Source organism: Pelecanus crispus, chromosome 3 (genome assembly GCF_030463565.1).
Source record: "Pelecanus crispus isolate bPelCri1 chromosome 3, bPelCri1.pri, whole genome shotgun sequence".
NCBI classification, from domain to species: Eukaryota; Metazoa; Chordata; class Aves; order Pelecaniformes; family Pelecanidae; genus Pelecanus; species Pelecanus crispus.
The window spans coordinates 73,494,403-73,520,376 of NC_134645.1; the positions used below are offsets into that span (position 1 = coordinate 73,494,403).

General features: G+C 37.2%; 1 protein-coding gene across 1 annotated transcript in view; it reads left to right on the forward strand.

Annotated features, from left to right (window-relative positions):
• Positions 1–25,974, forward strand: part of TRDN (triadin) — a 199,601-nt gene that overhangs the window by 30,822 nt on the left and 142,805 nt on the right. Inside the window, exons 5-11 of the mRNA XM_075707713.1 lie at positions 1,213–1,263; positions 8,453–8,512; positions 11,175–11,231; positions 12,622–12,681; positions 15,256–15,315; positions 16,670–16,864; positions 21,654–21,713. Coding sequence (XP_075563828.1) covers positions 1,213–1,263; positions 8,453–8,512; positions 11,175–11,231; positions 12,622–12,681; positions 15,256–15,315; positions 16,670–16,864; positions 21,654–21,713 — 543 coding nt within the window. The remainder of the gene's footprint in view (positions 1–1,212; positions 1,264–8,452; positions 8,513–11,174; positions 11,232–12,621; positions 12,682–15,255; positions 15,316–16,669; positions 16,865–21,653; positions 21,714–25,974) is intronic.

Sequence of the window (25,974 nt, forward strand, 5' to 3'; positions counted from 1 at the left end):
AAATAACAAAGGATGTAAGTGGAAGATTTCAGTTGCCTTCAATAGGCATTAAGGCAATTCCGTAGAGTTGAGATGTAATGTACATAACTTTTTCTCTGTTGGATTAATTTTGGGGTCAGTGTTCTTGTTATTTTGACCCTGCAGACCAGATCTTACTCTAAAATACAAGCAGGCATCTCCCATAAAGTCTAGTGAGATTTGCATGTGTTTTTGTCAAGGATGAATTTGCTGTAGTATTTTATACCAGTTTCCTACGGCAGGAAATATATGCACGGTACCATAAACCAGACACTCTGTAGAGCCTTAATGACTTTAGTCCACAATCTACGACAAACAAACTTTAAATTTCCACCAATTTATGCAAACAGTGCTCTGCAACCTTGATTTAATTCTCGTTTGCTTTTTCTCAAATTCAACATTTTGCATTTTTGGTATTATCCTGGTTTTGGCACAATAAGGACAGTAGGAAAAAACTCAGTTACAGAGGTATAGAGCAGTAATTTAATATCAATGTCACAGGTAAGGAATTTTGTTTGAAAGAGATAGCATAGCAGGGCAGGTAAATACAGTGCCGCTTCCTCTTCTAACAAGGCAGTTCTCAGTGTGTTGGTATACAGCATGATTAAAATGAGTCATTCTCCAAGACAACGATCCCTAACCTGTGAACTTTTATCTCTGTAATTTGTGTACAGCATTGACTCTACTTTTTATTGTGTGTTGAAGCAACCAATTGAGCATTTGAGCTTTACAAAATTTAGAATATGTAGTAAAAGGAACATTTTTCATTCCAACAGTAATTTGGAAAACATAAAGTACTAATCCTGATAAACAACTCAAGGTACATACAGAAAAATGTGTAGTAAAAGCATGTTTTTTCTGATTTATGACCAACACGTTACTGTGTAGCTGTTGCAGATCAGCAAAACCTATTCTTGACTTTAAAAGTAGCTGTATTATTCAATTTAAAAAAGCATAATTATTCAAGTCACTCAATGTTATGATTTTTGTCCATATATATTCTCTGTGTGTACATAAATATATAGATCTAAAAAAATTTGAATGTTATTGTATATAATTATGAATATGCAGATGATAAAGCCATGGCTCTGCTATAATAATCTAAGAACTTATTTTTATTATAAGAATGCATCTGATATTTTCATGTATGAAAATTATTTTAATATTGATAACTCTACATTGAATTGTTTTCAGAAATACATAAAGAGAAACTGGAGAGACATGAAAAACGAACACCACCGAAGGGTAATTTTTTTTTTTTTTTTGTCCGTTTACCTACATCTATGTATGTAGTACATAGTGTATTTGTTAACTACATATGTTACCACTGTTGTATTATAGAAACATTCCAAGATCAGTTGACACAGACTGTAAATGACCAAAAATTCATGTATACCTTAGCATTAACAAAGAATGTAATTTTATGTTTCTGTGGCTATATTGTAAATGCACATTCATAATAAGATTCTCCTGCCCAAACTTATCCAGAAATCTTTTTTGTAGCAAAGGTGCAAGAAAGTAGAGTGCTGATGAACTTCCTCTGGTGCAAAAGGCGTGAAGTGTGTTGAGCAAGGAAGAAAGCAAATTTATAGGCCAGTGGGTGCCATCCAAGTTAAGAAGTCGTAGTTAACAGTGAGCCAGGTGTGTATCGGAGATAAGAAAAGCCTCCATTTTAAAAACCTACTCTTTTTCAGAGTGTTTAATCTCCTCTAAGTGGCACTTTCCAAAAATCCACAGAGGAACTGGTTTGGACTGTTTCAGAGGTCATGTAAACAAAGATGTTTCCTGGGATATGTGCAGATTTTTTGCCTAAGAAAGCCTCCTCTGTAAAGGTTAGGCCACATAAAATTTGATGAGCGTCTCTCTGATGCACCAGTGCTGTGCTTAGTAATGGCAGGAGGAAGCAAGAGGGAAGCTTATTAAAAATAGTGTGTATATACCTACACCCTCCCTCACACAATTATATTCATTTCTGTATATATTCTTTATACGTTTTTATAGTATTTTACACCTCTAGTGCTAGCTTTCCAGTTCTTTGCTAATCAGGGTCATCTGGAGTGCCTAGAAGTGCTTCCCAACTACTTAATAAATCATGTTGTATGAAACTGAATTTTTTAGGGTATCAGTGAGCTAGCCAGGCAGTAATGAACTCAGATCCATTAGCAAGGGGTCCCAGTTAAGGTCGTTCAAGCACAGTATTCTAAAAACACAAATGAAGTTGCAGCCTTGACCAAAACAGCTTCTTGTGTACCATTTCACCTGTACAAAAGTGCATTGCTTTACATAGAAGAACATTAACGTTGCAGACATGATTAATGAGAAGTTATGAGATGCCAGAAAAAAAGCATTCAGGTGTCATTAGTTAAGTCCCTTTATGCATATGTCTAATAATGCAGTCTTTAAGTATATAATCACTTACTGAAGCACAGGGCAAATATTTTTTTTCTATTTTTTGTTTTCATATTTAGTCACAAAAATGCATCTTGTACACAGGAGGAACAATTACAAGAAAACATTCTGTCTGGCCTCAAGCTAGAGCATGATAAAGGCATGAATCTTCAGGGAATTTTACTGTTACCTTCTAAAGTACCTCCAGGAGGCATGTGCAAATACAATCTTTTATTGTTTTTAATAGGAAAAATCTAGAGGTAAAATGAATGTTTTTAATAGAAGCAAAAACCCCAAACAAATTTCATTCTCCCACCCAAAATATAGGGACATTAGATTTTTAAAAATGACTTTAAGTATATTTTTGAATAGTCAAACCCCCTGAATCCAAGTCCCAAGATTTACAAAGGACATCCATCTGTAAGCTTCATTTTGAAAAGATTGTACTGAAATATCAGGAACAGATACAACGAATGGAAGTCCCAGATGGAAGTGGCTGAAATTATAAGAAAGATTTTTACAGTATTAAGAGCCAGGCAAGCTTGTGCCCTAAAATTTTCTTTTAATTAAATATTTTTCTAAACTACTAGTAATAAAGTCCATTTCAATTATCGTACTTAGTCAATTTAATTCTGAAAAGAATAAATACTCTGACAAATGGTTCAACAAAGCACTTGCTCACGCTTAAGAGCAGTGAAATTAAATTATTGCATGATTATGTATACACACAAGCACAAATTCACTACAAAATAGGGTCTTTCCGATTTGGTATTTGATGTATTAGTACTTTCGCAAGGGCCAACAGCACCCTGGACCGTATGAGCAGGAGCTCAGCCAGTCAGTGGACGTAAAGGACTAATTTTCCCCCTGTGCTCAGGTCTCATGAGACCACATCTAGATACTATGTTGAGTTCTGGGCCTCCCAGTTCAGGAAAGCCATCCATAAACTGGGGCAAGTTCAGTGTGGGGCCACTGCAATGGTCAGGGCTGGAGCAGTTGTCCCGAGCAGAGAGGCTGAGGGATGGAGCTGGCTCAGCTGGGGACAGCTGTCCCGTGAGTCTGTCATTTTGTGACACGCGGACTTTGCGAGGCTCTGAGCTGCTGCTGAAGGCTGTTTAAGAAGTAGGTGTTACACTGGTTACTACTATTACTATCAATGAGTAATACGTACCTATGCAATACTCTGGCAACATGGAAGAGTAATAAAATATATTGAGATAAAGGTCTATACAACTTTATAGTTTCTGTCTAATGGAAGGTCCAGTAATAATCCAAATGGACTGATCATTTCTGATTTTTATGAAAAACTGATATTAGCAGTGAAATGAATTGTCTTGCATTTCAGGGAAATATCTCTTATTACAACAAGCATTGGGAAGACATGGGAAAAAGTTGATCTACTTTGTGGCTTTTCCCAGATACACTTCACTAATACATTGCTGTTGGAGTAAGGGATGGAAGAAGACAATGTGATGATGAAAGGTTACATCTGAGAGCCATAGATTAAATCACATTGATTTTAGGACAGATACTCATGTGCCTCTGAATTAGCACTAAGCTCTCTGGGTTTTTTTGCAGAAAGTATCTCTGAATTCAGCCTGATATGATAAATAGATTCCAGGCCCTTCAAAACTACGTTGTTTACTATGCATAGCATGTATATGTCCCTCCTACCCCTATCGACTTGTTAATAGGGCCGTACTGATAATGCAAATATTAAGCATCACAGAAGAAACCTGGCTGTGTTTTAACATATGGATAAATTATGAGATTATAAAGACAAATATAATGTGTCCCCATAATTTAATTTGTTGTCGCTGAAAGATAAGGTATTTGAGACGGCTAAGTAGATAAATAGAGCTGGACCATACAAATCCACAGTGAAACCCACATAAATTGACAAAATTAGTAAGTTAAATGGCATATTTACATTTGACACAGGGGTTGTCTACCCTGATTTTTGGAGGTATGGCTACAGATACACATGAATTAACTTTAAACTAGGCAACATGGTACAGATAGCAACATAGCTGTGGTGGCTCAGGTACAGCTGTCAAATATTTATTTAGCCGTATGGGCTTACAGCAGCCTAGGGTGAAGCCAATGCTGTGGGCAGTTTGGCTACCACTAGTAGCTGTCAAACCTAAACCTCAATTCAGATGGATGTAACGCTGTCTGACTACTGCAATTAAAGCTAATTTTAAAATGTACAAACATGTAGCTCATGAGACATTGTCTCGGTCTTATGTAGGTACCTACATTCAGTGTTGAAGGGCTAAATCCAGCACAGGGTTAGGTGCTGCAGAGAGCAGCGTGTGCATGGCTGGTGCCAGCTGGGGAAAATCTGGGCACACTCGGAGGCAAGCCTCTTCCCCCTTCACAGGTAACTGAGGTGGTTTGTAATGAGTGCAGGTGCCTCCACAGTTCATTAATTGTTGGGATTTCCTTAGATTATTGTTTTGGACCTGGACCTTTTTTTTTTTTTTTTGAGCACTCCTCCAAGAAGAATTAAGTTATAGCCATCCAAGCTTACTTTACTTTTGAATAAAAGCATCTACACAGAGATTTAATGCTCTCTGACTCATGTACTCTAACTTCATTGTATTAGTTCATTTATCTTAACTTTCCTGAGTGTTGCTCTGTAGACAAGCACTTAGTCAGTTAGCTGGAGCAAGCAACCTCTGCTTCATGCTTATTGCACTCATCACCTAGCTTTATACTAAGCAACAGACTGAAGACTTACTCAGCTGGAAACTATTTTTACTTCCCTTAGGTATGGAATTAGTGCCTCCTTATTACATGTCTTCTTTTTGCACTTGCTTTTTTGGGGTGGGGAATGTCTCTGTCTCAAACATTTTAATGAAGTAAAAGTAAATCACATCCCCCTTCTCCGTGTCTTCCACTTGATGCAAATTAAATATAAATGATTGACATTTGGAAAAATCTCTGACATATATGCTATGCTTCTTGTTTTTAATTTTATGTGAAGTAGATAGCAATATTCTTATATGATTAAGTTTTGAATACATTGTTAAATGACCTTAAAATTTTCCATTATAAGTTTCTATTTTAGATTATTTATAAATTTACCACACTCCAGTCATTGAGGATGAAATTTTTCATGCTCATCTTTTTGCCTCAGGCTGAATTTTCATTCAAAGTAATATAAAAATATTTCAGCAATTTCCATAATCTAGGTTAGTGAAAATTATTTTGGAGTGTTATATTTTTTCCAATGCTAATAACAGTTTATTCTGAGCTTATGCTTTTTGGGTACTTGCAAGGAAGTCCAAGAAAATTTCTTTAAGTTTTGGGAAAATTTTCGCTTACACAGTTGTCATAAACCTAGTGTTAGTTATTCTTATTTTTTCTGGATGAATCCAGCATCCTATTAAAAAAAAGAAAAAGTGTGATCTTTTAATTACAAAGTGTGTCATAAAGCAATAAGACGGTTGAATTAAGTTGAATGAGCCATTATAGTTCCAGCATTTTTCAGCTGAAGAGTGCTTGACTTTGCAGCGTTAAAAACATTTTTATGGGCTTTCTCTTTTTTACATGCAAAAAAGAAAATCTTACTAACTCTAGTTTGTTTCACAGAAACATGGCAGTAAGCCCAGCCTGGCTTATTTCTAAAACCTAATGCTTGCACCTAAGTTGCTGTGGGCTTGAAAAAGGGCATGTATTAAGCCCTTTACAAAGAAATAGATATCCAAGTGACTAAATCGGGTAAAAATCTGTAGGCAGTGAAGTATTTTCTATGACAGAGCTTTTAGGACTACATATGAAGCTGAACATGAAAACATTTGGTGGGGGGTGGCGGGGGGGAAAGATTTAATATGTGAAAGAAAAATCAATTTAAGTTTATCAGAACAAAAGCTTCAGTGGACTTCAGTGTCCCTGCTGCACTGTGACTGAAGAGTCAAAAATGGCCAGTCGTCACAGCCCTGAAACATGAACCCTTTAATTTTTGGCAAGACCTGCCCTCACCGGATAAGGTTCTACCCAAAAGCCATAGCTCTGACAGTGTCCATAAGAGGTAATGGTAAACATTACAATCTGAGATTAGCAAGCTCTGAGGCTATGGGGATATCAACACACCAGGATAGGGCTCTTGCACTAACCAGAGATCACCTTCAGCCTATCACTGGGAAGAGAAAAATAGCTTATGCTTATGCCAGCCTGGTCTCTGCTTATCCACATTCCAGGCTCCCTGCCCAGATACATCTAGTTACTTTTTATTTCTCAAGAAGGAGACACTGATCCCTTCTCCATGTTTTTGGCTTGGAGTCCACACAAATATTAATATTTCCTTGTGTTTTAGCCCTTTATACCAGTTTGATGATGTGAAGGAATGTTAAATTAGATATTTCTGTCCACTTTATGGTCTGCTGACACTCAATTCAGTTAGTGTCATTCAAGGCTCGTTTTGTTTTTTTCCCAAAGCATGAAATAGGGAAATGCTATGGAGAAACTAGAATAAATTAAAAAAAAAAAACACATCAGTCTCCCTTACACAAGTAAGATATTCTGTGGCCTAAACCAAGCTTTCTGATTGCCAGTCTGTTCTGCATAGTTCAGATATATTTTTTAGCATAGAGGCTACAAGGGCTTTTGTGCCATGTGCAGAAGCAGCTCATGTTTCACTGCCATTGACCATCACAGAGCTACTGTGTGCAAAACTATGTTATTGCCCCACCCAAAACAGACAACATGCTGGCTTGAAACGTTTTGCACAGAACTAGCACCTGCTAATACAAATGTAAGATGTAAAAGCATGCTACGGCTTCTGCAAAAATATTCAGCGTAAGTTCTACAGGGTATAGGGAGAGAAGAGACTGCTTTTCCTTGGTATGCTACTAGATGTCCTAAAGCAATTGAATGAGCTACAGTCTGTAATTCATTCAATAATACATTGCTGGTGCTGCTGCGTGCTTCACAGCCTGGTTTTTTAAGTGTAAATTGGCTGTCCACATTCCTTAAAGGCTTTGAAAAATCTCCATTCAATCTCTTTCCACTGTACTGCTAATTGTTATCAACAATAATTTACCTGTTATGACTGGAAATGTATTTGGATAATGCAAACACCTGCAAGACATAATGAAATTACTGAATGTTTGGAATGATTTTTCTTAAAGACATGGGCCTATTTTTTGATGAGGAAATATCCAACCACAAAAAAATGCTTGCACCTCTGTGAAATAACATTTGCTGCAAAGCTGGTGAAATGAATGTATGTGTATGCAAAAACATTACTGTGCGTGTGTATAAAGCTCACAGTTGTCTTCTAATCAGAGCTGTATTCTCTGTGGTTTACCTGTTGACAGAAACTTGAGTATTGCAAAAAAAATATTTTTTTCCCTGAAACTGTAAAACTCTAGTAGTAGAGGTTGAGAAGGAACATTTTTGTCTACCTAAATCATTAGGATGTGGAATACAACCATGTCCAAAAACGTGATCTGAAAGTTGGGTGGGCAATAGAGTCCACAAGGATTCATTTTTGCCTGCTTCTAGCAGGACATGTAGCTGGTTGTGTTTTGAACAGCTGCTCTTCCTGAAGTTACGCTCTGATTAAAAGAGATGTTTTCTTGATAATCCACCCCGTGGCTGAAGTAACAGCTAAAAATAAAGAAAAAAGAGCATGGAAAGCAATATGCTAGCTGTTTTTTGTTAAGAATAGAAAGCAATGCTGTCAAGGACTGAAAATAATTTCCTCTGTCAGAAATCTTAGAGTCAGGGTGCTTGTGTAATGGGACCAAAAGAGATCCCAGAGATTAGATTAAGGTTGCTGAATAATCACTTGTTTTGCAAAAATATGGTCTAACATCTGATGGCTTATTCAAGGAAAAATATTTCTCTTGACCTGGAATTAAATATTGACATTAAGAAGGTTTATACATCATCTAGTACCTGTAACTCAGAGCTAAAATCTATTATTTGAATTTACAAATATTTTTCCTCAATCACTTTGGTAAAATAATAAGTGTACATAATACCTCCAGATTACAGATTTATTGGTGGTTTTTTTTTTTTTTATTATTATTTCTAGTAATTCACAGAGGCAAACCTGAAAAACAAGAAAAAATTGAGAGGAAGGAACCCCTAAAGGGTATGTATGCAGCCTTTGGTGTTCTTTGTCTTTTTACCAGTGGTTCAAAACACTCTAATCTATTGACTCTTAGACCCTTCTTGTAAATCCCAATTATGTTTAAGGATTGAGGAGGTGTTGTGAAAGCCAGCTGGAAGGAGAATGAGGATTTTGAAAGCACATTGAATTCATCACCCTGCAGAAAGGCTAAAATTATATTCAGAGATTAATGAATAAGTTTTTACTGTATTATTAACTTATGTAAAAGATGCACAGAGCATAAATAGGTGCCTTCTTGAATAAATCCAAGCATAATATTTGTCTTTGGGAATACTTCTGAGCAAAACATAATGAGTAAATTATAATATACAGGGCACAGTCCCTGGATGCATTTTGCTTCAGAGACCTGCATTAGAAAAAAAATTTCCCCAGACTCATTTCAGAGATGTTGGGGAGAGAGTGTTAGAGAGGATTTACTAATTTGCTGTTGGTGTATGCCAACAACAAATTACAGATCCACCTGTTGTAGGAGTCGGAATCAGGGTACTGCTTCCTTTCCACCCACGATTCATGAGTTATCTCTGGGCTCCAAGAGCCACCATCTATTTTGCTTCTTGTGAAAGATTTTTTGGCAAAAAGGAATTTTGTTGGAACATACCTACTTGTCAAAACACTAAGCTTTCTGAGAACACATCCTTTACATAAAAATGTGATTAATGAAGGCTCAGGCTGGAGGAAGAAACCCGTTCTGGAACAGCAAATAGGCCAATGGTTGTAATAAATCATTCAAAAAAGGGAAAACCCAATAACTAGCCACAGCTGTTTTATTTCAGACCAAGAACACGAGTCTCACAACCCAAGTGAACATGTACCTTCCTTAAATCTGTGCTTGACTAGGCCTTTCTAATGGTCCCTGATTGGAGCTTTTCCATTTTACATAAATAATTCAAAAGACATTGGGTTAGCAAGACTGACTCTAGAGGTTAATGGCAGGCACATAAGTTCAGGTTTCTGTTAGAATGAATATTTATGAAATGGTGGTAATGATAAATTTTTTCTGAAATTTGGAAAAATGACAGAGCAAAGACTATAATATCCCATATTAAAACATGAATGTGTCATGAAGATTTCTTCTGTTATTTTGTGGAAAACTTGGGAAACTCTTCAATTTTTTTTGATATGAGAACAATATTTAATGTTTTTAAAAGTTTCTTAGAACAGGAAAAAATGATCCCAGCCAATCTCAGATAGCCAATGAAGAATAAGAGTTGTTATACTGCCTTAACTTGTCATAACTCCTACTCATATTCTGTCTACCTAACTGTATTTTATCTTAAAGTGAATGTATTACTTAGTTTTGTTTAGTGAACTATTGCTACAATTGCTACTAAAACACTATTGTGTATAGAGATTCTCTGTATTCACAGTACTAAGAAACATTGCTTTCAGACTGTACATTATATTTTAAAATATGATTATGGATACGTGTCTTTCTAAGGCCCATTTCATTCTAGTGTGACTTGGAGACTCCAAAGTTTCACTGCATTCCTGTATTTTAACTATTTTCTGCTTTAAATACATTCCCTTTTCAAGGTTTAGATAACAGAGAGACTAAATGACATCCTGTTCTAATTTCTAATCACCTTCTGTGGTGAAGTTTAAGAAAGTTATCTAATGACACAGAGAATAATTAGAAGTGTCTCAGTCACTTAGAAGTGAATCAGTCAGCTATGTCAGGGACTCAGTCTCATGTATTTCATCACTATATTGCTAAAAAAAAAAGTCAGAGCCTGAATATTCCCTACCCTTCTTCTTTTGCTTCCAGTTAGATATGGAACTCATGGTACTGTAAAAGAACTTCCTTATTTCCTCATGTTTGACAAAGGGAGTTTTACTAAACTGGGATGAAAACTCTACAGGAGTTAAAGCTAGCTTGCAGTTTCACAGCTGATTTTTCTGAAGTGCTCTAAAATCCACATGCTTATTTCCCATTGTCTGGAAAATTATTTTGTCAAATCCTAAGAAAAGTGAGTGGAAAATATTGCGTGCATGAGTGGATAGCATAATACATTTTCCACTGTCATAATGTTAGTTTTTACTTTGCACATACTGGGCATCTAATTTTGGCTCTGAGATCATCATTGCCAGGGACAGATCTCAGCTAGTGTCCATTACTAGCTATCCATATCCATTACTGGTTATCCATTTCAAGCCAGCTGGCAAGTGACAGATGTGTCATTTGTGCATGTGATGCTCTTATGGTCCAGGATTGATTCCAGGGTTTTTACAAGCCTCTGCCTGACAGAGTACAGGGTGGCCCAGGTGATGTCCTCTTTCTAGTGCAGGAAGCAGCATTTACTGCGAGCTCTGCCTTAGTCCTTGACAGTTTTCTGAAAATCTCTCTTCAGGAATGGACAGACAAGCGCAAGCGATGATGTTACTGTAGTAAACAGCCGAGATGTGACCACGGCTTGGATTGTAAGCAGTAACTTGCTAGGCAGAGTTGTCTGCTCACACCCATGTAGTGTGATGTACGCTGGGCAGATATGCACGGGATAGCTCAGGGGTAGCACGGTTCGCCATTTTGTCTCCTAAGGCTTATCTTGGTACAATTATTTCTGACTCTTAAGTTTTTCCACAGGTTTTTATTTTAATATATATGAACACATTTCTTCTTTCCTAGTGACACATAACAAACTGGAAAGACAAGAAAAACCTGAAAAAAAGGAAAGGCATGCAGGTAATGATTTAATGTCAGAACTTATTTTACATTTTGAGGTACCCCAGAACAAATCGTCTATGCAATTTCCATTTATGTGTCCCCTTGATTGGAAAAAATGTTATAGAACTTTATGAATAAAAATCATGAGACCATATAAAGGTTTGCAGACATACAGACTGAGTGGCGTTTTGTATTCCTTCTGCGTGTTTATTGGGTTTTTTTCTGAGGAAGGGAGATCATATATTTTATATTCTGGATTAGCATAATCTCCCAGTAATCTCTGAGTATTTCCAACACTCACGGTAAGTATGGTTGCTAAGAGAATATGGTCATCCAGGAAAAACACCTGACAACCTGTAAACAAAGGTAATGAGGCAGGCCATGTGAAAAAAAAAAGGTTTTAAATACAATACTGAATAGGGCTGTTGCATAGGCATCGAATAGGGCAGAAATAATTAAGTAGTTACTTGCAATAAATAAGTATCTAGCACTGCTTTATCTTTCACAATTCTTACTTTCTTTTGAAACTCCAACACAAGGCTGGAGAGCACATAGCAATGCTCATGCATACATTTTTGTGTTCTTAGTATAAACTCATATGCCAGAGTCAAATAGGCAGCTGAGTGTTTTCACATGTCTGGTCCCTGTAAAGTACCTCAGGGGATATGAACACATACAAGTATCAGTTCTGCACATGCGTGGACAAGTTACTGCGTAAACATTAATCACAAAAAAATTAGCAAATCAGAGGCCACATAGGAGAATATTCCAGACTACCCACCACTCAGTGACTATTGCACAACTCAGGTGTATTCTGAAACCTGAGCCAGAAATCTAGTCACTACAATGTACTTTATTTCAATTTGTAAAGTGGAAATTAAAAGCAAACAAAAAGCCCCAAAGAGCATTAGTTATAATGCCATTGCAATTAGATTTGTAATTAATTATAGTGTTTAATCATTCATAGCTGGAAAAACTGTTAGTTGTTATGTGGAGTTCAGAAAATCCTTCAGAAATGAACCAAAGTAATAAACAAGAAAGCTCAAAAATAAAAATAAACCAAAATAAACCAGTAAATGACAGTATAAACAAAACAAACAAAATGAACCAGTAAACAACATAAATAAGCATGACTCTTGTTGACTAGCTTTTTTCATGGAATTACGGTTATGCCAGAAGGGCCATCCCTCCCCTAGCTGATGGCAGAGACCTCAGGGATGGTAGATGAGTTTTTTGAAAGTTCAGGTCACATGTTTTGGCATCAGCAGCAGACAGCAACATCTGAATCAATCTTTCTTACTCCCGTGGAGCCTACTTGTGTTTCCTGATCTTTTTTCTCCTTTTTCTCACTCAAAATGTAACATTTCTGTTTTTAATAGCCATTAATAATGTTGTTATTTATTTATAGCTATTCACAAAGAGAAACCTGAAAAGCCAGAAAAACATGAAAAGAAAGCACCTTCTAAAGGTAATGTGGATTATTATTAGATGTGTAAATTTAGATTTTTTAGTGCTTATATAGTTTGGGAGAGTGTGGAGATGAATATTTAAAGTATAAAGCTCTTCTAGTCCATGCTTTACATTTCTTGGGTGCTCCCACTTTTGCTTGAGCAGGTCTTGATCAACCTCTGAGTGAAGTCTTGCTCAGCATATATTTCTTGCTCAGTTTCCTTGTTTTGATGCACAGAGGTAATTATGAATCATTCTTGTGCAGCTGAAGAAATAAGCCTATGACTATCGTATTTGCATTCCTTGATGTCTTTTCCTCCACAATGGGATTCAGTAATTTGCTTGCAAAGAAGGCTTTCTTTTGTGTATCAGTTTTCAATCTGGTGCAGACCTGATGCAAGAGTGTTTACTAACTCTCCGTCTGGGTCTTCCATCATATCCAAAAAGAGATTTTCATTTTCTTGCCTTTATTTTTTTGCAGTAACATTTTCATTTCAGTACATGATTTGTACTGTCCTCCATGGCAGAAGTGGCTTTGGTTAAGATTTGCATATCTACTAATTATCATATATATATTCTGAAGCAATATTGTGTATGAGAGGTGATTTTCAGTATTCTTTTGACTGATAATTCCATCTTTAGCCATGACTTGGACAGGGGGATTTAAAAATCCAATCAGCTTGCCCTTTTATGCCATTTTTAAAGACTAACATTTATTATTGCTTAGCATTTGAATGTTTTTGCTCTGAAGTTTTCTTTCTTTTTCTTTTTTTTAAACATTCATCACTTTTTGGAAGCCAGATATTTCTATAATGATGTTAGGTTTCAGTCTTTGTCTGTTCTTACTTTTACTCTGTTAACTCTTGGAAAAAATAATATGCAATGTATATTAATATGTCTGGTATGGCATTCAGATTAATCTCATGATGATGGGACTCATGAATTAATTAGGCTTAATTTGAATCTGTTCAGACAATATAGATTCAAATGTACAAACCAATCTTTATTGGACTTGACCTTACTCTAAGGAGAAATGTTAAAACAGAAAGTGGGAGTAAAGAAAGAGAAAAAGTGGAATGAAGACTTAAAGCCTTAAAAGACTGATAGGTAGCCATTGTCCAGTTGCTCTTTAAAAGGATATTTGGTCATTGTTTCTACTTTCAGTGTATAACTTGAAAGAGTAGAATTTTTTTATAAAGTGAAATCACACTGAAGTAATCCAGAGAAAATAAATGCCCTGTGTAGATTTGAAAAGCAAATAACTTCCAAGAATCACTGAAATATTCCTAATGAGCAGCCAGCCTGTTTACCCATTTATCTTCTGCTAGCTAACCAAGTAATCACTTAGAGCTTTAATGTGTTTAATAGCAGCCATGACTCCAGTCACTGGCTAGAAAATCTTATGAAGAATTTGGCCACTTTGTAGCTAGGGAGATTTGTTCCTGCAGCGTGACATATAGACGTGCTACCGTCTCTTGAGTAGTTTCCATGCCATGCAAGTCCCTACGGGTAGACTCAGTGCACTAGGGCACTGGCTGCCTTCAGCGCTTCCTCGGGCATATTTACACCAGCAGTGTGCTGAGCTGTCCATTGCCAGGCTCACCTTCCTTTTGGCTGGGGTCTGCTCTAAACTGGATCAGCTACCAGCAGTGCTGAGGGGCCATTTCAACCACTTGCAGTCCCTAGGAAGTGAGGATGCTCAGGTCCAGGCCAACTTCAGGAACAGGCATACTGAAAATCAGGTGGCTACTTCCCCCACCATCAGGAGGTTTTCTCTACGCTCAATAAAAAGACCTAGGGTATGTCTTCAGCCCCTGTTAAGGGCTCCAGAAAGCTTCAGTGATATGAATGCTATTTAAACACGTCATCAAGGAAACAGCGATATTAAAAAAAGAAAAACAAGTCTAAATATCAATCATGGCTCATATAGGCAGCAATTCCAGGCTGGAATTCAGTTAGAGAGGTTCTTGTTATTATGTAGTTATCACTTGAAAGAAGAGTAATTAACTCTCAAGGCTGTTTTGTTCTGCCAATACGTCTGGATGGCAACCAAGAGAGGGAAAGATAGAAGTCTCCACACAAAATTTTGACAGCCTTTCTGGGACATAGCAGTGTGTGTTTACACAGTGTATCCTGTACAGACATGAACTCACTCGAGCTGGGCTCTGAAGTGAGCACCAGGCTTGTGACTGTGTTTGTATGACAGTGAGCCCAGACTAAGAAAAAAACCCTTCTGTAAGACAAATGTAGTCACACTGCTTCTTGTTGGCTGGAGCACAAGAAGATCAAGCCCGTGTCTGGTCGGAACCTGAGCACAGCAAGTTTGTGTCATCTGGAATATGCAGTATAAACATTCCCTACAAAGCTTCAGGTCTGTGTGACTGCCTTGTCTTCCGGTTAGGTGAGTCTCAACAGATATTTTGAAGCTTTTTACCCCAGTGTGTCAACCTCATAAAAAGAAGCAAGAATTTTGCAAACTGAAAAACAGGAATCTTGAAGAAATGTGAAACTTCCAGGGATGTTATTTTGTTGTGATATTTTCTCATTCTTTGTGAGGATTTTTTTCCTAATATACTATTGTACTCATTTCTAGTAATTCAAAAAGACAAACCTGAAAGACATGAAAAAGCTGAAAAGAAACCTCCTCCCAAAGGTATTTATTTATTTATACTACATTTTTTAACTAGAATTTACATTAAAATTCATAAACTTTATTTTATTGGAGCAGAGATTATAATGTATATGAAAAATCAGCTACATGACAATATAATGAAATTAAAATATAATTCAAATTAAAATGTCTCTAGAACATCCAGGGGTTAGTTCTATGCATGTTCCATTTTAAAACCTGTTGAAATTGCAAAGATGAGAATTAAAGCTATGAACCACCATTTCCCTGAAAAAGAAGTAGGCCTATCTGTAGGTGATCTCACATATACATTTTTATTATAATTAGTTAAGGATATTCTTTCTTCACTAGCCAGCAATATTTGGTCATGCCGTAGCTTTGTTTGCAAGTAAGAATTGCTTACTTACATAAGTAGGCAATATAAATTATATATAAAAATATATATATAAATATAAATATCTGTATTCTGTTTTAGAATAGGTAGAATTATTCAGTTTACATATTGATAAAATCAGTCTAGTCAGCCCAGTGGCCTAATAGAAATAGAAGTCCAGAACCTTACAGAAGACATGGATTTTGGAGCACTCAAGGTTTTCCTTCAAGGATGGACACCTTTAGAGCTATGAAGAAAACAGAAGTGTGAACATCACACTAAACAGATTAGTTTAAACCATATTCAGTAGCATTTTAAACTACTGTTAAGTTTTCCACTGAAGTGAACTGGAAACACACATATTGTCAGCATCCATGTCTCAGATGAGAAAAAGCTGCTGATATATCTGAGCAGAAGGAATAATCCTGGTCTCACCAACCTTCGTGTAGCTTCAGCCACTGATATTTGCAATTCAGTAATTCTGCTTGGAAACCTTCTCACTCTGCTGCAGGGTGCATCATGAATTGGCCTGTCTCAGACTAGTCCATCAGCTTATGGAATTGGTGTAGAGAGAGACTCAAGAACTCAAGACTTCTTGGGCAGAGACCCAGATTCAATGCGTAAAAGCAATGTTTACAAATAGGCACACTTTAAATCAACTAGTTCTACAGCTTACAACAGAGTTTAGCTCTGATCTCTGAAGTCTAAAGTTACTCAGATTTAGCCTGGAAATACCTTCCATATTTGTTTGCTTCATGACCAACATTTGTCTCCCTACTTTATACTATAAAAGCTAGCATATTTTCATCAGAAACATTGAATATTATTTGCCATAGCCTACTATGCTCAGTATCAGTCAAATACTTGGTACAGGAATTATAGCTTTCATAAAATCTGAGCAAGGTGTTAATGATGAAGAAAAACTCACAAGACAAAATAAATGGTACTGAGTATTATTCTGGGGGGAAAGAATGACACTGAAAGCTTGTTCTTTATTACCTACAGAGGAGAAGAAAGTAAAGAGCACTAAAGTGGAAGCAAAAGTTAAAAAGGAAGCGAAGGATGGAAAAGGAGAAACAAAGACGACTGAGAAGGTCAAGCAAGCAGAGACTAAACCAACCGAAGTTGGGCTAATAAAGGCCAAACCGAAAGTTAAGGAGGAGAAAGCTCTTCAGACTGTAACTAAATCGGAAAAGAAAGGTAAACAAAACCAGGAGGAAACGGATGAAGATCTTAAAAAGGTAGTAGGGAAGAAGCAGAGAGAATGAAGTTAAAGCTGGCAAGGACCAAATTCCACCCATGAAAAACAAAAGTGCAGTACAAATAAATTCCAGATGAATCTCAGACCACTAGAAGGAGACTAACAAAAATAAAATAAGTTTGATCTAAGAAACCAGAATGTTTTAACTGTTTGTCATGGCTAAAGATTCATTTTAGTTTAAATGCTTCTTTAACAAGGACCAATTTCTCTTAAGATGGGCTGGAGTCTTCATGGATTTGCTCAGTAGCATCTTACGTAGTGTATTCCTAGTAAAGTTATTTTGGAAAATACAGACTGTCCAATGACCTGTTGGGAATTATGTTTTCTTTCTACGTCTGCATATGTCCTCCATAACAATAAGGAAAGTAGCAGCAGAGGAAAGAGAATGTAATAATTTGTATTACATCAGATTATATGAGGCATTGTCATGCTGTCAGGTATTGTATGACAGAGTGATATACCTGCCTGATGTAATTTGATGGCATCAGCTTCCAAATTTCTCTGAAAAAGGAAAGAAATGCCATTACCCTGGTGAAAGGAAGAAAGTAAGTGATAAAACAAAGATTCAACATGCATCAATGCCAAACACAGGTGCCAACCATATGCTCCTCTTTGTCAGAGTCAGCCTGGGTTCATCCACTGCCAGGTTGCACTGACCGGTCCCCTGATTTCCCTGTAGCTCTTCCATGGCACTAGGTACAATTTTGTACGAATGAAGGCAGCAGGGCCTGGCTCTCTGTACACATTGCCACACTGAAGGCACAGGATTATTCTGACATTAATAGAGGCAGCTCAGCATTGCGTGGTGCACCTATCTGATCCTTTCAGCTGATAACCACAGATAAATCGTTATGCCTAGGCGTCAAAGCAGCCATCCCTGCCTGGATATCTGAATCGGCCTGGGCAGATTTTCTCAGAACTTCATAGCCATCAGCTCTGGACCCCTTAGGAGTTGCCTAAATTATACGTTTCTAGAAATCTGAAAGGAGAGATTTTGAGACATAGCCCCCTTTCTGACATGCATATTGTGCAGAACCAGTATTTTTTAGCATTTATTTGTATTCTAGTTAATTTGGGATTTTACTTGAAATACTGGAGCCTTTGAGGCATAAATCAAAGCAGGATCTTTCATGCTGATTGCTGTCACCAGGGGAAAGTTCAGCAAATTGTTGAGCTCCTCTTGGGAGGTGCAAATCTCTTTCAGTTTTTGTTTGCTCTGACAGAGTTTCAGTGCACAGTGGGATCCACTCCATACTGCTCAGGATAAGGGTCTGAAAAAGCAATGATGTGCAGATGAGGCACTTTACTCCCTGACAGCAAAATATTTTAAGTAAGTAGGGGTCAAACATTACAGAGAGCAATAGAGAGTGGTGGTGGTTTTTTGTATGTTGGTTTGTTTTTTGTGGGATTTCCTCCCCTCCCCCCCCCCCTTTAACTGATAAATATTAGCAAAATGATCCATCTTAACATCAAACATTAACAGATCACTTTGTAAGTCTGCTTTAGAGTGTGACCCCAGTGACTGTGCACTGAGCTGTGGCAGGTGAAAGTGGGAATGAGCAGCTGGAGTGAAGGAAGGAAGGAGCCTTTTCAACTGCTCTTGTCACTGGAGATAGGGCTACACACATTCCCTGAAAACTGCCTTTTCTACTTTCGTCCTTCCTTTTTCCACCACAAGCCACTTCTGCCCAGCTGGATGCTCTCAGAAAATTCAATTCTATATTTCAGTCCCACTGGGAACCAAGGTGAACATAATGTGGTTTTGCCAAGATTTCCTGATCCTGCAATCCTTACTTTTCCTTGCTCAAGGGAGTAGCTTTTCTGCAACAATGTAAAAAATATAACAGTAGTCACAGAAGATTTGTTATGACTTCCCTGCTGTTGCATCATTCCTTACTCAAATGAAAATTAAAAATGATAGGTCATCTCCTGAGGTAAATCACATGAGGTCCAATGACAGAAATATCTATGACCATTTTTATCAATAAGAATCTAGTCCCAAATTTTAAGGTGATTTATTAGTACTCAGATGAATATTTGTGCCACTATTACAGAGTTATAGGGTGAAAACTATGGTGTGAAATTCTCTTTTTAACAAGAAATTTTAAATTAAAATGAATTTTTAGCCATGAAGACACATTTGGAAAATCATATTCATTTACAATTCCTTAGGTTTCAATCTTTGCTGATTGGCAGAATTCCCATGAACTTCAATAGGATGTTACAGTGCACCTTATTATTTCATATCCAATAGAAAAATGCTATTTTTTTTTATTCAGAGTTTAATATTCCATCTTCAATTCTTTTTCATAAATCCCAGTTTTCAGGGGTTGAGTTACTAAAGAAATCCTATGAGGAGAAGATTAATACAAAATCTTTCTTCTCAGGTACAATCAAGATTAAGACACTTTTTTTAAAGTTTATTCAAATTATATTTCCACCAAAAAAAAACCCCAAAACCCAAACAGAAACACAAAAAACAAACCAACCAAAAAAAGCCCCAACCCAAACACCCACAGTCTATTTTAATCCTGGTCTATATTACTATGTTTAAAAAATTGGTTATTTTAATATCAGTGAAGTGGTGTGAGCTGCTAGGCCCTCAGGGTATGTCTATGTCCTAACCTAAATAGAACCAACACAGGCTTGTGCTCTGTCCTGTGATTGTCCATACGGCCTATGCCCCTGACATAGTTTTGTCCCGTGCCATCTAGCAGTCTTTTGTACAATGCACCAAAATGGTCCAGGGGCTTTTCCCAATGGGCAGCATGGGTGAAGGCAGCTTGTTTTGGCAAAAGAGGGGTAAGGAAAACTCAGCTTTGTAGGCAGGAGCTGTGCCCTGCCATTTGCTTTCTGGGTTAAAGAATTAGCATTGATCCATTTTATTTATTAATACTCACTGAGGCCCTATTTGCAAGTGCATTGAAATCAGTACAAACACTTTGCTGATTTCAGTGGCTTTAGATGGGCTTACTGAGAGTACAGATTTGTACATACTTGTTTTCTCACACATACACTGCTACTTTTTTCAGAAAATTGGCACCTAGTCTTAGGGCAGATATTGCAGCCAAATTCTTTAGATTCCTTAACAATGGAATCCAAAGCTGAGGCCAGCCGGAATGATAAATTTGAGTTCCTAAATATGAAAGTAGAAACTGTTATGAATAGTCATTAAAGGTTTTAAAAGCAGTGTTTATAGCCACAGCCTTGTGTACATCCTGAAAGGTTTTCCCCAGGTTCTACCATACTGACTAGTATTAGCCTCGCCATCTCAGTAACAGGAAATAGCTGCATGGGCTCCTGTCAACTAGTAGAAACAATTAGATATTTGCTGAGCTTGTAAACCCTTTCCTAATTTCTACAACTGCATAGGAAATCATGATTTGAAAGCTGCAGTTCTCCACCCAAGGACTTCTGTGGCAGTGAACATAACAGAGCAGCAATCACATAAAACCTTCAGCATCAACAATCAATACTGATGCTCCAGTGAACTATGTAAGAAAGCCAACAATACAATGAGTGTTACATACTTGGGAACGTCATTTTGCATTTAAATATAACAGTTAAGCCATTGTAAAAATTTTAAGTATTCCAAAGTCTGCATAATTTTGTTTTGAATTTGGCAAAGAGAAAGTAAGTGGCTTTGTAGGTGAGTAGGAGAGAGATGCAACAGGAGGTGGAGAGAGCAAGATGTAACTTCTGTAGCCTAGGAACTGTGCTGGAACAGTCTAGGACAGATGGATGAATATGCTCAACTCAAGGACAGCTGGGAACTAACTTAGCTAACCAGAGTTGGCATTTAGTCATCAACGTTAACTTTCAAATCTAATGTCCCTTAGAGTCCAGCGGGGGTAACGTGCTTTTTTCTGGCCAACTGGAGAATCCAGCAATAATATTGCAATTCTTTTGCACTCAGTTACAACTGGTAACTTTGCTTCACCATTCTTAATGTTAGAAACTTTTATTAAGGCCTTCAACTCTGCTTATGTATAGGAGAAATCAATAGACAATCAACATTTCTGAAATCAGAGTTTCATTTAGATTCAGAAGCCTTAATTTCTGAATAGCATAGTTTTGATATGTACATATATCCAGATTTAATATATACATATATATATATTTGTAAATATTAGTGTTTGGAAATAATTCTGTAGTGAAATGATAACATTCTGTAGAAAATCTCATTGCTACAGGAGTGTAAGTACATGGAGTTGTCTTTATATTCCCATTCACTAAATGTAGATATTGATTATACTGTTAAAACAATATTAACAAAATACTGTGTTATAAATCTTTACTGATTTTTTCTATCACCTGGCTGTGACTATTTGAAATGGATCTTCAAGGGTAAGAAAAATTCTTTGGGACCTGTTGCCAGGCAGCAGTTTGCACAGTACTCGTGCATGGGGTCAGGACGTATGCCAAAACCGAGGCTGCGCGCTGCTGAGCTGGGGCGCGCACTGCACCCTGCCGGCCCAGAAGAAGAGCTGGTAGCTCTGGGGCACTGGTAGCTCTGAAGTTCTTGGCTGGGAGGCTTGAATTAAATCTGGACAATGAATTGTCTCTTTCTGACCATGTGAATTATTGAAGGCCAGGAAAAAACCAAACATATAAGACTATCCCTGAAATGTGTCTTTGCACTGCCAAGCTTTATCTTCACTGTTAAATAGAAACAACATTTTAAATTTACTTTCTTCATTACTCTTTTTTTCCTTTTTGCTCTGTTAGATCAATATGCATTCTGTCGCTATGTGATTGACATGTTTGCGCAAGGGGATTTTTATCCAGGTACTTTCCTACATCATTAAACTCTGTTCTAATATTCTTCTGTTTCCCTGAGAGCTTCTGCTCCTTTATGTATTAAAAGTGTGTTTTGTATTGTTGAAAGGTCTCACAAGTGCAACAAAGAGTGTGCAAATAGTTTTAATAAAGCATAAGAGCTAATGGCTGTATTATTAAAGCTTTTAATTTTCTGTCTACAATGCATGAATTAAAATTAAGGTTATGTTAAAAGTATAATCAATGGAAGGCTATAGAAATTGCTAAAATTTTCCATGCTTTTTTGGCTGAGATGCAAGAGGAAGGACCTTATTATTAATAGCTTATTGTTTTTTTCCCCCACAAATAGCAAGCCTTAACCCCAGAATGCTTCAAAAATAGAACTGCCATTGTTGTTCTTAGTATATAAAATATCTTAGCTGATCCATCACTTCTGTGCTTTACCTTCTCTCTTCCCACATCTCCACTGTCATCTGTTCTAACACAGACACTTAATTCTTAGCCAAAAAAAGAGGCTAGAGCTACTGATGATGACTGAGCATCATCTCATAATAAGTCAATCTACCCTGACCTTATTTAATGGACACTCTTCCTTCTGAAATCCAGTGTAAGAGGGCATACTATAGAGAGGGCATAATCCTAGGAATGATAAGCAACAATATTTATGAAAAGAATCAAGGACAATATTTAAGGACACACTAAGCCTTACTAGCTTTGTTTAGTCGGTTATTTGCTCAAGAAGTTCTCCATGGGTACTTCTCTGAATTGGATGTGTTTTCTTATATCTACCTTGTGGCTTAGGTCTTCTCTTGACATGCCCAGGTCCAGTCAGACCTGGGAAGATCCTAAGGATGTAGCTGAGAAATACAGACTCTCAAAATGGGGAGAGGGTGGACACAGATTTTTGTGGAGGGGAAATGAACAAGCTTAGGATTTTGGAGGGAGAGGGGGTTTATGGCCTGTTCTCAGAGTGACATGGAGAGATAAGGGGTTCCATTAAAAGAGAGCAAAGTGTTATATCGCCTCTAGGACTTTTAAAGACAGCCAGTTATAAACAGAGGGACTGGTCTAGGCTCAGAGTGGGAGAAAGGTTAGCAAAACCTTCCAGAGACCTTCAGTTATGCTTTGATTTAAAAAATAACCTCCTGTACCAGATGTGATTCACCCAGTTTCTGGCTTTACACAGCTGTGCCATTAATAAATCACAACACAAAGACCTGCATGGAGATCTTCAAGATCTCTCTTATAGTTCTCCTGACATTTGCAAGCAGCTTTGACACATGTCAGAGCCCTTTTTTCCAGATGGCTCCCTAGGCTGTTTGGCACTCTCCTAAGGCAGAGCAGACACGCTGTGGGAAGGGAGTTTTGGAGAAGATTGCTTTTCAGTTTTGACCTTTCCAGCTACAAGGGAACTGGGAAGACCATGAAGGAGAGCAGGAAGATAGAGAGGGAAGTCTGTAGTGACTCGAATTTCAGAAGATAAAAGACATGACTGTTTGCTCTTACCTCCCAGTGTTTTCCTTGTGTCATTTCAGTGTGCTATGACAGATTTGTGCTAAGAAACCACAGGTTAAACAGCTGAAAAATATTCAATAGCCATTGGGTGGTCAGTTGGCCTTACAGGTGAACAGCTGGGGTGACAGCTTGAGGCTCCAGAAAGTGGAAATAAGTCATAAAGCAGCTTACATCATCTGATTTATAGGTGAAAGGAAGAGGACAGCCCCCTTTACTTAGGGTCCCCAAAAGTCCAACCATGGCTCCACCTGTAAAGCAACTGCTTTTTAACCTGCTAAGTCATTTGTTGACATCTGAAGTTAAATGCTGTGAGTCATTGTTGTGATGGAGCCTGATACATTTTTGTGGGAGGCAAAATAAAGCATTGCCTTCAAAACAAAGTTTGGTCAACCCACAAGCTGTGAAAGGCAACGCAGAAACATCCAGACTGTGTCTCTGAGAAGCAAGACAAAGGCCAGGTGTACCCAGTTCTGTGCTCTTTATAGAAATCATCAAGGAGAGCGCCACCAAACACTGCTCAGTTAGTGTTTGTTACTGCCTTTCTCAGGCAACGTGCTCATTTCACACTGGCCTTTATGAACTGAAATATTACTGTAACTCATTTTCTGGAATAGATAAATGTGGGGAAAACACCAGCACACTAAGTCCCTTTAATAACCTTAATATCCAATTACCTTTAAAATCTGCTATATTTTATCCTTTTATCAGTTTATATATTTTATGGTAAATTATATTGTCCAAACAAAGAGATCTGAATGCAATTCAGCTAAGGAATTTAATTACAGTCACTGTGACACCGCAATACTTTCAAACCAGGAATCATTTCTGTCAACCCCAATATTGCCATTTGTAAAGGAGGAAAAACACGTTTTTCTCACAGAAAATTCCTTCACATAGGTGTGTTGGGTTTTTTTAGGATTGTTTACACCAAATATGGATTTCTATCTTCTTGAGTTTACAAAAGCAGTGTCGCATTCATTAGATTCCTTAAGCACCATACATGGATTAATGTCACTAATAATAATACCATTCAATATGTATTCTTTGATAATATTTTGGGAATATTTGTAGTATTGAAAAATTCTTATTTATTACTGGTAACATTAGATTTTTTTTAGGTTCATATAAATTTTATGCAAGAATTTATAGCAAAGTAGACCATTTAAGATGGCATTTTATAATGATCAAATAATTAAAAGTAAAACTGAGATCCTTGGGTTTCATTAATTAGATACACTTTTCAAAATATATCAATTACTACATTTTGACAAGTCGCCTGAACAATCTATTGGAGGTCAGTTAATGCTTTTGTGTTGATTTTAACAAATGAGGCTAGAATGTTGTTCATTTACTCAAAGTTTTGTTACTCAAAGTTACTGCAGTCTTGGCTTTAAAAAATGAATGAAATGTATGTAAACTACACAGTGAATTCATAGGAAGCCATAGAAGGGAGAATACTTGCTAAGCTGCTTCATGAAGCATTAGCTGGTTTTCTTGTGTCTCTGGCCAGCGTTTGTCCCTGGTACTGACTAGTTTCATGCAGATCCTCCTGCAAATCACAATCATGATATCAATATCAATTAACTTGCGAGACTTCTATTTTACTTTTTATAAAAGAAAAGTGTCTGAGGTTCTCAGACCTTTACAGTAGATATCAGTGGAGTTTTAGTCATAAACTCAGATAGGTTTTGCTGTACCGGAAGTCCATCTCATTAATATCATGACTGCAACAGTGACCTACCCTGGATTCTACTGAGACATTTATAGATAGCCCTCCTGAGCTCTGCTGTATACAGTATAAAAAATTGCTTTCTGATTTTATCTGATGAACTATGCAGCTTGAGAATATTTTTTACTTTCTGTCTAACATGTGTGTGATAAGTGACAATTTCTCATAGGGACTGCTGAACCACCTTTCTTCCAAAGGATGGATTTTCTGATCTTATTTATCCCTGGACTACAGTTTCTCAGCCAAGTACAAGCAGTACTGTCTCAGCGTTAACAAATCACTCTGTCCAAATTGCTTTGTACTCCTTTTGGCTGCCTGTAAATGAAAAATTAATATGCATTTCTTCCAGGGTTAATTTTCCAAGTTTTACTTCCAAAACTTTAAAACCTGAAGAGGAAATCTGATTTTTTAAGAGATGCTGAGACACATTGGTTCTTACTGGCACCTCAGTTCTTCTACTGGCAGTGGTATTTCTGAGGCCTTTTCTGATACAGAAGGCCACTGACTTTCTTTTGTCTCGTTTCATGAATATAGTCTATTCCATGTATTTGATAATTTATCTGGTATTCCTGAATTTTGTTTTGAGTAATATTTCTAGTGTTCTTATTCATATATCTATATTTTATTGGTAGGAGAAAAGGTTCTATTTTAGTAGAAACCTTTAACTTGATTTTCATAACTATTTTTTTACCCTTAGAGAGTTTGAAATCCTGACCCATGTGGATGGATTTCAGGGACACTAGTTGGTCACTCTATTAGCATGTAGCACATGCTTCTCTAAGTTAACTGGATCTGCTCTATTTTATTCCCCCTGTGCCATACTCCTGTTTTACCACTCCTCTCCTGCTTTCCCTGTAATGTTTGCCAGCTTGCTTTACATTTACATTTCCTGAACTACTCTGGCAGATCAAGGAGTTGTTCCAATGAAATGCCTTTTTTATTTTGCAGCTACCTGAAGTGGATTCTTGTGTGTCTGTTTCTTGCATGCCCACCTCAGCACGTGGTTGTGCATGCTGTATACTGCTG